Source organism: Streptopelia decaocto, assembly GCF_964273445.1.
Source record: "Streptopelia decaocto genome assembly, chromosome: 3".
Lineage (NCBI taxonomy): Eukaryota > Metazoa > Chordata > Aves > Columbiformes > Columbidae > Streptopelia > Streptopelia decaocto.
This window is the reverse complement of record NC_138656.1, coordinates 65,094,842-65,108,978: the sequence shown is the minus strand read 5'-3', so window position 1 is coordinate 65,108,978 and position 14,137 is coordinate 65,094,842. Positions and strand designations below refer to the sequence as shown.

The 14,137-nt window shown below is 39.1% G+C and overlaps 1 protein-coding gene across 1 annotated transcript; it reads right to left on the bottom strand.

Moving 5' to 3' along the window:
* Nucleotides 1-216: 216 nt before the first annotated feature.
* Nucleotides 217-13,759, bottom strand: KIAA0408. Its single transcript, XM_082050083.1, has 6 exons — nt 13,243-13,759; nt 9,002-9,200; nt 5,866-6,207; nt 5,436-5,515; nt 2,760-4,134; nt 217-845 (listed from the first exon to the last, which is right to left on the bottom strand). The coding sequence occupies exons 2-6, from the start codon at nt 9,134-9,136 to the stop codon at nt 672-674; spliced, it is 2,106 nt and encodes a 701-aa protein (XP_081906209.1). The 5' UTR covers nt 9,137-9,200; nt 13,243-13,759; the 3' UTR covers nt 217-671.
* Nucleotides 13,760-14,137: the final 378 nt, after the last annotated feature.

The window sequence follows — 14,137 nt, the reverse complement described above, 5'->3', positions numbered from 1 at the left end:
TGTCATGAAGCATGACTGATGAATCAGTCAAGCTAGTCTGCTTCAGATACATATTGTGCAAGGCATCATCGCTGCAATCAGTCACAAAAATGCAATATTTAGTTTTTGTTCATTAAATACTACACCTGTGAACCTATGTAAAAGATATATAAAATATAAATGTCATCAGGACTGTATATTTCAAACTTTTTAAAATAAACACAAAGTATATATAGGTAGGCATATAGGTTGTAATTTCAATGTCAACACTAGCACAGTTTGTCTCTTCTAAATACAGACCTGTATACTTCCTAGTCCAACACATGCACCTACAAACACATGATCATGCATACAGCTTTACGTTCTGCTGTTTGCAGAAGAGTCAGAATATACAGCACTATACATTGTTTCAACTCAAAATTGATTGGCAAATTAAGGAAGATGCCATTCAAAAGAAATTCCATGTGAGCTATTACCAAAAAAACAGAGAAAACCAGGGGTATTTAATCTCAATAAAAACACTGAAGACCTTGGTGATGATGACCTAAGATTCAAAACGCTTTGTCCGGCGGGTGGTAGGGGTCACTCGTGGGTAAGACACAACAGTGTAGAACTGGTTGCTCTACCACATACCCAACACAGTTACAATGAGACGTAGAGCTTTCACACCACCATCCAACCCAACTCTGGGTTCAGATGACTGAGGTCTCTGACCGAAAGGAGACAGAGCAGTTGTACGCCGTTCTTCTTACAGCTGGCGGTGCTGATGGTGACCTGGATGCCCATCTGGAAGGTAAGCGTCGATTCGCTGGCCGAGCAGGCCGGGAGAAACCCTTCCCACTTGAACATTTAGCTGGCACAGATATCTAGAACACAAAGGCAATTCCTTGCTTTAACAAGTGATGGCTTTTGTGAAATGCAGCAGGAATGCAGGAACACATTTGGGGTGACCTCAGAACAGGTGGTCTGAAGATATTAAAAGGAGCACAGTAATGTGCAGAATGCAGGAGAACAGCTATTTCTATGTATAGGGATTCTCCCATCAGTTGTGGTTTAAAATATATAGCGACAAGTGTCAGACACAAGGAAAGGTACAAAATGTTAATGCAAGCCAAAACTGACATTCACTTCTCATTTCTCTTCATTTTTGGAATTTTTGTGAGCTAACTCTGTTTACTGTTCCACACGTAGAACTCAGAATACCATCATACTTTACTGGAGTATGATATACATATTTTTTGTGTATTTTTTGATAGATCCTATTTCAGCAGTCACATCTTGCTATGAACTCTGTTTTTGTTAGTGCAACGTGGAGCTGTTTACACTTGGGAACTAATTCAGAATGGCCGTGTATTCATGCAGTGCCATGTCTGCATACAGAGCCTCATATACACAGGAAAACCAACAGATTTTGATTGTGGCTACAGTGGAGTAAATTGGAAATAATTAAAATAAACCAAATGCCTCATGCCCACTGTAGTTCTTTATGTCATTGTGACATGAATGCTGCTGGACCTAAAATGGTTTTCCTTTACCAGGCAGTATTCCACACTCAGTTTGTACAGATAGAAATGACAACATAAAGGCTGAGCCTATGAAGAAAATCCAGTTGGCTTAGTAAAGTTATTTTGGACTTACATCTATGTAAATTCAGTCATTATCTGGTCGTTATTTTTTTGTCTACATATTTATTGATAAAAATTCGTTTTCCTATCAAACATTCACTGGATGAAAAAGAAATCAGAAGTTTCATGGTTCTTCTTGCTACACAGTAGCAAAGATGTTTCAGCTAAGCAAGATATTGCGTCACTGCAAGGCTGTCAGAAAGACATGCAGAAGAAAATCTGCATGGTCAGATTCTCAGCTGTTTAAATCCACATAGCTCCACTGCAGTCTGCCAGTTTGTGACAGTTTAAGGCGTACCAGCTGACAGGCTGAACTGATGTAAGTTCCTCAGCTCTGAATACATTTGCCTTCTCTTTTCTGAGATGCTAAGGTGCATGTCTCTTTGCGTTCACTGACCAAGGAGCTCTTCAGGAAAACGGATTTTTTTTTTCTTTGTGGCTTTTTACAGAACCTGCAACTTATAGTATATTTTCAAAAACATCTGTTTCTCTTTTCATTAAGAAAAAATGTTGGCAAAGGTAATATTTCTAAACTTCTGCAAATAAAATTCAGCCAAATACAAATTAATTAGTTATGCCATACTCTTCTGTTTCTGTGAGCCTATGTTTGAATATATAGGACAAGCCTGAAACTGAGACATGAGTAAGAGAAGGCCACTTTATTACTGAAAACTTTATGGAGCTATAATACCCTTTTTCACAGGCACTTCCAAGGAAATCTTGAACCAAGCAGCACTCAGGACACTGAAGGATGCTTAGCTAAGCCCTCTAGGATTTCGACAAGGCCTATCCTTAAGCCTTTTGGGAAGGCTTATTAAATAGCTTGTCAACTAATGAAGGAGGGAGTGAGTTAAAACCTGATTGCAGTTTTCTCTAGTTCGATGCTTGAATAACCGCACTGCAGTTAAAATCTAGATTCACACAACCGCAGCAGAGATCTGGCACACATCTTCACTGGTCATGCTTACTAATGTGCTTCTGCCCTCCCACAACACTGTTATCTTCTAAGGAAACACTCCTGATTTATCCAGACCCTGGCCTAAAGTGTCTATTTTAATGTAATTGTTTACAATATCACATTAGCCTGCCTCTTCAGAATCTGCAGCTTGGTACAAAACGGAATGATTTTGCTCTTGCCATTCTTATGAACCTTACCTCTGGTAACTTTTGCCTCTCTTTTCCTTGCTTGAGTTGCTGCCCAATATGCCTGGCTGAATTCCTTGGAAATTCTTGCTTTCCTTGCTCAATCTGGACCATTTCTAAATACTGACTCAATGTCTCACAACCCCCATCAGCGAATTCAGAATTTGCCCATGTCCACTTATCTTTGCAGCACTTTGCATTACACGGAGAAGTCACTGTTGATTTTTCGTAGTTTTTCAAAAGCTTTTCAACAACACCATAGTTCGACCTTGAGTCAGCTGAACGCGGGCGACCGGATAAATTACTTGGTCGCCAGTCATGCTCGTGAAGCATGTGCCTATAACCACTAGTATTTGGAAGTCCATTTATTTGCTTTTGCTGCCCTGCTATTGTGACAGCTTTGCTGGAGTTGCTAGTTTCTTGTTCCTTTGCTGCACAGAATTTGGGATTTGAAACACAAGATGTATTTACGGTTTCTGTCCTGCTAATAGCAGAGTCACACAGTGGGCCACAGGGTTTGTGGTCTTCTGGTGCTGCTCGAGGCACCTGGTTATCTTGCAAAGCATTGTTACGTTTATCTGTGTGAAATACAGTCCTGTTAAACTCATCAATCTTTGCTGCTAAAGTTTCATTTCTTTGGGTCTTTTCCAAAGTATACCTAGAGTTTCCCAAAAGATCCTTGTGCAGGGTAGCAGGGGCATAAAAGTCATTACTGAAATAAGGACTGCTGTGAGACTTGGGATTTTGTTTCTGGTGCATCTTGTTGCTTTGGGCCATATTTCCATCTGAACAACTCTTTTGGGGTGACAGTGGGGAAGGTTCACTTCTACCATCTTTTCCAAGTTTGCCCACATCATATGCCCACGTGTTGTGGCAGAAACTTGATGGTACGTTGCACTCATTTTTGGTTACAGGTATTGCAGAAGTTACCATCACAGGACCTTGCACAGCCTGCCCTTCATTTGCACAGGCTGCTGCAGTTTCATTCTGGTTTATAGGTGAAGGATTCATCAGTTTCCTTCCACTCCTACAGTCCTGAGCCTTGCAATTGCTTTTGATGCCTAGATCTCTTATTGGTGCTTCAGAAAGCTGAACAACTGCAGAAAGTGAGTTTGTTAGATGACGAGAAGTGCTCCGTGGAGGAACTGGTGGAGCTTCTTTCTTTTGCCAAGGTCTGAAGTCTGATCCTCTGTCACCAATAAGAGCACCATAAGATATGTCTTTCAAAGCGTTGGTGGAGCTCATCAGATTCTTCCTATTGTTATGTTCCTCTGTTTCAAAAGCTGTTGAAGTCTGTGATTCATTGCTGGGCACATGGTTCATCTCAGGCAGAATAACTGTAGTTTGGGTTTCCTCAGATTTCCCCAGGAAAGGAAGTGACTTCATTCTGGAAATTAGAGGTATTTTAGGGATGAACAATAAGGGTATTTCCCCAGGGGACCTCAGCATGGATTCATTCTCCCCATGAGCCGGTGTTTTAATACCAGCTGCTTGAAAGGACTTGGGAGCAGTCTTGCTGCAGCTGATACACTAAACATATTTGAAACATACATGAAGAATTTTAAGAAAGCTCAGTAAAGGAAATAATATCTCTTATTCCTTTCACTTGCCACTAAAATTCTGAGGTTTTGTAGATGGTTGCTTGTTTTCTTAACTATCCTGCAGTAAGGACAGTGGGATCTTGTGAGCTCTAATGACTCCAGTGAGAAGCTACCTGACTATGAACTGAATGAAGAAAGTTTTAGGACATAGTGCATCCCTCATGCAGGTTTTCTAACATTCCACACAACAGTACAAATGTGTCTTTTGAGATCTATTCAGAAGTCACCTTTCTCAGCCTGGGTTTAGAAACTATGCATCAGCTATGGATCTGTTTGCTTTAAAGATACAAATGCTAACCCAGATGCAGCAATGAGTTAGTGACAGACTGCCAACTGGTTGCATGGGGGAGCATAATAAGTCCTTCTGTTCTTTGGGAGCATCTGAGAAGAGCTTGCCATGCTGTGGACTTCCACGGGGTCTCAGCAGGCATAACTGAGCCACAGCCTTTCTCAGTCTCTTTCATGGTGTGTACCCTGTCACACCATGGGTACAATCTTACCTTGTGAGCATTTCTGCATACGTCGATAGGAAGACTGGTGTTTGTCTCACTAAAGGAGACCACAAACATTGAATTTTTAACAGACACTGGAATATTCATTTACTGTACTTTTCAGGGTTTGGCTTATTAGTACAAATGTATGGTTGTTCTTCCTTCTCTTGTTGTCTTTGGACTGTCAGTCCCATATTTAAGGCTAGATCTGGGCTTAAAGTAAGGAATCTCACAGCCTAAGAAACCCATACAATACTGCATAGAACTGCATAAAATTGGGACCAGGGCAGACAGAAATATCAGTTCATTTTCCCAATCCTCTGTATAGCCACTAGAAGCAAGTTTGATTTTATTTAGTATAAATACTGATTTCATTTTATAGATAAACTCTCTTTTGCTAGTAAAGTGTGTCCTTGTATCCTGTTTCAGTATACTTCATTTGAGTGTTTTTATGCTGAGCACTGAAACATTAGGAGGACAGGAACTGCCCAACTCTTAGTAAATTCAACAGCAAACACTCCTTCAAAGTGAAAAAGGAGCACAGTTACATTATTCATTTTCTTCTTCTAATATAAAAAGTTAAAATATGTTTTTACCTTCTGTGGTTGGACTTCTTCCGAATTTCCTCTTGATAGCTGCATAATTCTTCACTGACTCTGGCAAGTTCTTTAAGAGCCTTTGTAAACATAAAACCAGTTCTTTAACATCAGCCTTTTCAATGGTATCTCCAGAATTATTTTGAAACTTGTGGTGACTTGCATTTAAGACTCACAGCAGAGGAAAGTAGCACAAGGGAAGATAGATACAAAAATTCCCCCAGGTTACTAATGGAGGTAAAGAGCATGCTGTTAACACATTTAAACAGTGAGAAGACACTCATCAACAGCAAACCAAGGAGGAACGAGAGACAATGTCTTTCTGGAAAACTAAGATCAGGCAGACTAGTTCTTCAGGTTAACCTGGCAGGCCATAGCCCTCAGTATTTTCCTCACCCTTGTAACTGAAACATGCTTATACTTTACTTACTACATTGAGGTCACCAATATAATTCTTGGCATTTTTTGTGGAAGTTTTGATGCTGAGGCTGTCTTCAGGTTCCTCACAGTTCTCAAAGGCCACATTATCTGTTAACAGAACATTGTTTCTGCTTTTGGCTCTGGTTTCTTTACATTCGTGCCCTGTTTTACTGAGTAAACTCTGTTTTTTCATCCTGTCATTTGCCACATGGTGTTGATAGTTCAGCTCCACTGTGTCAGTCTCTTCTGAAGTAGGGGAATGCATGGACAGCTGCAGCATCTTGCTCTGAATGGCCTTGTTATCATGGACATTCATATTGCTCTCCCTTCTAAGTTTTACCTCCTGGTAAAGCTGAAAAAAACAACAGAACCTTATATTAAATCATGCTACTGTGATGGATTTTATGGTAAAAGAACAGATTTGTCTTCTGTTTTCAATGATGTTTCACTCAGTAGCACCAAGTAGAAAGATTTTATACGTGTTGGTAGAAAAGCGTTGAGTCACACAGCATGATAGTTCACAGACCGTTATTGCCAAAGGATGAGGAAAGGGCTGTTACCAGTAACAAACTCCTTGCCATGGTTTTAATGTATGGCTTCCACCCATAGGACGGGTTTGGAAGAGATCTCGTGAGGTCAATGGCCCTGCCTGGAGCCAGAAGCTGTATTGTTCTCTTCCAAGTAATATCAATGCACTATGTGGTGGATACAGCCCTGATTTGTTGGATGGGGAATGTGACAGAACAGGAGGGAGGGAGAGTGTTCTGGCTATGTCACAGCCTGTTAACGTGTATTAACTTAAGAAAAGGAAGTTAATTCTTATCACGCGCAGCAACATGTGCACTAGAGCAGACTCTTCTACTTCTCAGGCAAGTGGAATTCTTCCCTATGACTGTAGTGATAAATCAGTACTGCAGAATGGTATTATTTCACAATGTGCTGTCACCCTCTTATCTTCTTTCATGCTATCTGCTGAGATGCGGTGGCTTCATTAGTAAAAGAAAAAGTGTTAATTCCTGTCACCTGGCACATTAAAACTAGAAAACTGTGATAAATTATAAATTAGAAAAAACAGCAACATCATAAAAACCCTCTTCTGCTTACAGTATCATTTCCAGTGCCAAGAATCCCATGGCTCTTTATAAACATTCATTCTTAACTTGTTTTTATGTAGAAAGCACAGAGCAGGCACCTCTGAACTGCCATCTGCCTGCTCCCTTGCAGTGCACAAGGCCATCACAACAGCTTTTGGAAGGATAGTGAAAAAGAATAACAACATGAAGAACATAGGGCCATTTCGTGGGCAGTGCTGTGGATTAGAAGCATTCTTACATTCAGAGATGTGACACTTGACCTCATCCTGGGCTTTCAGATTTCCCTCCCAAAGCCCAGCTGTTCATGGAACCCGAGGGCTTAACTTAGTTGTTTCCAAGAAATAAGGGCCTAATATAAACTCAGCATAGCACTAAGAAGGAAGGATACCACTTCATAGCTCAACAATATAATTTCCTAAACCACAAAATTCTTAGGGAAGGAATCCAGGAATTATGTTAGGTTTTGGTGGGCTAGAGAAAACTATCAAACAAAAATACAAGCTGATATGGTAGCACGAGTTTTATTGAGGAAATCCCTTTACACATGATGGCATTTGAAATGTATCTCCCTTTTTCTCCAGCCATGTGTCTTTTGGCAAAGAAATGTCAGTCAACTGAAATCAAGAGCAGCTTTAGACAGAGGTTAAGAGGGGGACCTTAGGATACTGGTAGCCTTGGAGTATCATCTGCAGTTTTGTCTGGTCCTGCAGTACCCAGTGATTTGCTTTATTCCCTTCCTCTCAGCCCCATTCCATTCTTTATTTCTGTCTCTGTCATGTTTTTCTAATCCATATACTACTAAACAACATAAGAAAAACATGGTCTTAGCTGCCATTGTCAGGACTACTAGTTGCCAGAATACCTTTTCATGACAAATTATCTTCATTCCAAAACAGCTCATGTAACTAACAAACTGAATTTCAACCACACACAGAGATCACATTACTAATTTTTTAAGCACTCCCACTTTGGCAGTGAAATTTGGTAAGACTGCACAGAAACATCCTAACACAAAAGACAAAATGTGGAAAAGACTATTATACCAAAGTCTGTAAGAACTGCAGGTAAAATACAAGAGAGCTGACATTATGGAATTATGCTGCAGGCTGGTTCAATGAGCAGCGTATGGCTACGATTCACTTGGCTCTGATAATTTTCCTTCTCATACTTTCATGTGAGCAATCTCTGCCATGCATTCCTGTGTTGCTCAGCCACAGGACGGTGTTGGCAGAAAGCAAGAAAAAAATACTCCATGTGTATATTAGAATGAAAAATGTGGAAACCTCAGTGGTGAAAAGCTTGCTTCTATATGTTGCCAAGGTAGATTCAATTGACGCATTACAGAGTGCCAGAGGGTTTTGTTGCAGGGACAATTTGGAGATAAAAGAAAAATTAATAATTACTTCAACTATTTCTGGAAGGAGATGCATTAGAATTGGCAGGGAGTGAGTGTTTGTTAGTACGTGTAAACACAAGGGGTGTCAGGACTTTCATACTATTATATTTACTGTAGCCGTTTTGTCTGCTAAAAGCTGTCCATAAATGGAGCAGGTTCTAGTCAGAATTATTCTGCATCATGCAGCATTTAATGTATGATGTTCTTTTTAATATTACCATTTACCCCCACTGATCTGTACCATCTAATTCTTTTTTTGCCAGGGAATTATGATACCTAGATTTTTGTTACTAAATATGCATTTTCCTAAACCACATATATGGAGTTGTTCAGCATGTACATGAAAAAAACATGTATAATATCAGCAGCATGGCTCATGTCCAGCAGAACTGGCAGCAGTATATGCAGCCAGCAATATCATTGCAAACTTCACATAAAGTGACATTTAACCTCGTGCTTCATATTCATGACTATTAAATGTACAATTGCAAATACTGCTTAACCCCGTTTTTTGCGTTCTACAATCAGCTATTAGAAACTTCCAGCGACAGACAGGAAATAGCATGTAATTCAGAAAAATATAAATTGAAGCAACCACTAGTCACTGATAAGACTCAACTGAAAATGTCAGTGTTCAGAGTTTTGTTTAAAAGTACCTCTTCTATTTTCTTCTGCATGACCTTCCATTGACATTCCCATTCTTTCCTTTCATTGTCAAATCTCTCCAGCAATTCCATCTTCTCTTTATTCCAGTTCCTCTCAGTATTTTCCAGTTGTTTATGCAGGTCCATGGTTACGGTCTATGTAACAGCAAGAAGATAGCTCTGCTTTTTTTCTTTCTTCCCTGAATGTTTCCTGGAAGTTTATCAGAATAAGTCTTACTTGTGTTTGATTCTAGCATTCAGAGGAAAAAAAAAAACAACCTAGCAAAACCCCAGAGTAATTAACTGAAATGTGTTGCGGGAGACAACATCACATAATTGCACAATATATATCTGGAGTGTGAGTATATATCTGGCATATGGATGAACTGAGTGTTATGGGACACAAACCCGAGGGCAGACAGGCCAAATCTGGAAAGGGAAGGAGGACGCACACCCAGCATCATAGAATTCAGGAATGTCTGCCACAGAGGGCTCTGTACCATGGCCACTTCACATCCTTGTCATTATTCTTCACTATAAACCTGTTTTCAATGAAATTCAAGTCTGTATAATATTGAATGGCAACGTCTGCCCTTGAGGGTGAAAGCTATTTTTATGTTTGTTCAGAAGACAACTGCAAGTGTAAAGGTATCATGTTTGCTCACACAGTCCTTTCACACATGCATGTAGCACAACAAAGACTGTCACATTCTTTTGGCAATTGAAGATTGTAAAACTGATACATGCAGAAAATTCTCATGGTTACATGAATGCTTTAGAATAAATACATGAAGGAAAACAGGAGAGGAAAGCTAATAACAGATAATAAACATGCAGAAAGCGTCATTCTACTATATAAAGTACTATAGGTCACTATAAAGAGTTAATATATTTTGGATTTACAAATCTAAATCTATACATTTTAGTTCCAGAACCAGCATAGGGAAAAGTAGGAAGTACCCTCCAATAGAAATAACTCAAATTTAGTTCAAAACCATGCTCAGAATATTTAACTAATTTGTGCTTCAGTTTCTCCTTCCCCTTCAGAAGTCCTTGGTACCTTAGTATTTGTGGATGGAAAACTATTATTTGAACCACTAAATATGTATATTTTAAGGGAAATATTTTGGATCTGCTCATCTGACTTTTGAACAAAACAGCTACAGATTTTATGGACCTGGTGTTCCTCTTGCTTTTTTGGGCTTTACAATAGAAACTCCATTACCATCAGCATGTTTATTACGCCAGCAGGGCTGAAGTAACACTCATTCATTCCATTACCACGGCTCATGTGGTATAATGGCTGGTACACACAAATTGACACTTGACTTTGTTAACTTTGGCTCTCAGAGCCAACTGTTGTGTTACTTAGGTGGACATGGAATCTAGTTCTAGTCACAAAATGCCTCTGCATTGCTTTGGTCTCCTGCCAGAAATCGAGCCTATGGGCAGGCAAATGAATTGTCAGAGAGTTAACTACGGGTAAGCCCAGATTACCTTCTTGTAATTTGTTCATTTGCCTGAGTGATGGTCAGTGAATTTCAACTCACGGGAACTGCCCATTTTATCACCCACATTTTCTTTGATAAAGTGAAAATTCGTTCTTAAGCTTCACACAAAGTCCTTCCCCATCCTGTATTTTATTAGACAAGTCTTGTTGATTCAGCTGTGGCTACTGAGTAATCACTGCTTACCAGTGTCTGCGTTATTTCAGCTGACTGGGAAGGTGATGCCAAACTTGGAGTCAGCTCCTTTCATGAACAAATAAGCAGAAGAGTTCAGTTGAACTACTGAGTAACTCAGGTTACTCAGGTCTTCACGTCACAAAGTCCTGCTACAGGATCTCTCAACTGACAGCCGCCATGGGCCTCGTCCTAGCTCAGGTGTTGCAAAACCATTTACCCCAAGCAGTTTTAGACTGAGGACTTAGAGAACAAGCTGACTATTCTTCAAACACCTCTATCAGCCTGTTTCACAACAGTGTACCATGTCACCATGTAATGTAGCATTGGAGATTACTCTTTCAAACTCTGAATCACCCCTGCCTTGAAGCTCTGAAATGGCAATCTATCCCTCAGTTACTTACAAACAGGTTTCAGACACTTCTTCTACCTGCCTAAAATCATCTGGGACAGCTTTACAAAAAAACAAAACTCCCTGAGACTATGAGCTGCTGGAAGACAGTACAACATTCTCAGCAGTGACTGAAAACAACTTACAAAAAAACACCAACCACTGCACTTAAGCTCTGTTGCAATCTAGACATCTATTGCTAATGAACTTTAAAATATTTTCAATACTTTCTCAGTTTGCTAATTCAAAAGTTACAATTTTTAGTATGGTCATTTCCTGTTGTTTTGGGGTGGGTTTTTTTTGCTATCCTCATGTCTTTACAAACTTTCAAGACATCTCTGAGGAGTAAACAAAAGTCAATTCTCTGCTCCAATACAATGCCTCAGATAAATGTCAAATAGAAACAGAAGGACACGTAAATGCAGGGTAAACTATCTACAACTTGCACAAGTGGTGAATTTGGTAGTGAAGTACTAGTAACAATGGCAATGCTTCACTCAGTACCATATTACTAGAAAGTCAATACTACATAGCTTTTTTTCTTTACACTTATTAGAATGAATATATAATATGTACTCCTTCCAAGCATGCATATAGCATTGAAAAGACCCCTGCTGGTTTCTTAGTGCTGGGAACTACTATTGCCATGTTTGCATTCCTCTTAATAATTTCCAAGTTGTTTCGCTTGGGACTCTTATGATAAAAAGAGATTAGAGACTATCAAAATGAAATCAAGTCTTGGAAGAGGTTAATTACAGAGGTTACAAATAGGCACTTGCAGCTCTAAGATCCACAAAAAGCTTGTATTGCTTCTTATGCTTCTCCGATTTCTTCTTGATGTAAATTCTGAGAAGAAAACTCATGTTTATTAATGTTAGCAGCTGGATGACTATACAGTTTTGCTGCTATTGTACAGTGGATAAATTCCTCAGAGAGTTTTGACTCCTATTTCTATGACTCCTCGTTTATTCTTTGGTGGTTGGTTTTTGGGGTGGTTTGTTTTGTTTTGTTTTGGGGTTTTTGTTTGTTTGTTTTGTTAGTTTGGTTTGGGTTGGGTTTTTTTGAGAGAGGGTGGGGTGGTTTGCTTGTTTTTTGGCAGGTTTTTTTTGGTTTGTTGTTGTTGTTTCCCCCCCCTAGCAATTAAATGCAATTTGTAGTCCTGGTAACATACTCTCTGTCTGCATAGTGCACCAAGATGTCCCCATGGGTATTGCACATGGTTTAAGCAACCCAAAGGGATGTAAAATGCCACATTATAATTTGCTGTGTGGATTGGAACAGTGTCTGTGCTCTTGCAGTATTGGCACTTTCTGCATGTCCTAGACAAGGTCAGAAGCTCATTACAGAAATCAAATTCAAGCAAATAATCAATTCTGTCTACATCAGCTGCATTTTCCCTTAACTTTTCCTTTAGCCCTCCCTCCTCTCAAGCAAAAAATGTTTATAAGCAACTATTTGGTGCTAATGTTATTATTCCCCCATGTATTACTCATGCCCTTTCTATCCACATATTATAAATGCAAAATAGTTTGCAACCAACCTCTATCAACTTCTGAAAATAATCTGCAGTGACATCAGCTGAGATGTTATTTGTCAACAGAGATTAATTAGATTGAATATGCACAACCATTCAGATATCCAAATCTTCCCTGGATTTTACAGAAAAAAAAGCTACTAAATTATATTTCCAACAGAGTGCTGTATTTTGGATGACTAACAAAATTGCAAATTTATGTATTCATTCAATTATAGAAGTGTGTCATGTGTCACAATACTGTGCACTTTATACATAAAAAGAAACTACAGTTGAGAGAGTGAAAGAGAGAGAAGAGAAAGAAAAAAGATAAATGAGAGTGTGAAAGAAGGAAAGAAAATGAAAGAAAAAAGGAGGGAAGAACAAAGGATAAAAGGAAGTAAAAGAAAGAAGAAAAGACACGAGTGCTCCCAATGCTACCTGTCATCCCTGTCCTGTTGATTTATCTGTGCTTGCTCTGAAGAGGCTGAACTAATGAATAGTCTTTCTCTAAGAATAAAGACCATATATAACGTACATAAACACCACACTACCTATAAATAACACTAGAGAGATGTTTAAATAAGTGTTTGCCACATTAGCAATTTGCTCCCTTTTAAATCTTAACTGTTCAAAACAACTGATTTAAAAGAAACTGTAACCATACCTTTCATGGAATAAGAAATCCTTTAGAAGTTTTTCAGTCCATTTCTAAACAGCAGTGAAAGCAATGAAATGCACAGCTAGCTGGGATCCAGTTCTGCGAATCTTGATCTTTAAAAGAAACAAGAACGCTAAGCAAGACACAGCCTTTCAACGGGGGCAGCATTTGCAACTCTATTTGAATAACTCCGCAACTTTTGCAAACTGAAAAACAGTTCCGTTCAGCATCATCCCAGCAGCTGGCTTCCATGTGACGTCAGTGCACGGAGGATGGTTTTAAAGTCATCTCTTCCAACCCCCAGCTCTGTAACTTTATATCTCCTCATATTTTGTGTAAACAACTCCAAGTCCAGGACATTTTTAGGTTTTATAGTGCAGTCCAGTCTTTAAAGTTTGCCAAGGCAGCCAGTGTTAATATTAAAGCTATGACAATAGGCAATTTTAGGTTTCTTTTATTAGCGTCCGTGTTGTCCAGCAAGATTCTTAGCTCCCTTCCAGATCCAGTTTTCACGTTATATTTTTCAGTATGACAATTTTGAATTTTACAACTTGATCCTCATAAAGTGCTTTGAAAAGGGAGTTTGCTTAAAGCAGCAGTTTTGTTGGTTAACAGTTATCTTAAAGAGTTAAAAACAAACCACTCCCTCCTAAAATATTTTTCTATATTCTAAATACACTATAACTTATGAAGTGCAGAATTATTGGGCACTGTGTAATCTTACTGTCTTGCATTCCAGGAATGGTGACAATGGTTTCTTTGGGATACACCTAAATATTTCTGCTACTTTATAAGGTTTCTGGATCAGATTCTCCAGTCTGTTAAGATACTTTGTGTCTCGGCAAAGTGCTTGAAGTTGGATAGAGAATCTCCCTTGCATAGGGAAACTCATCCCTGTCAT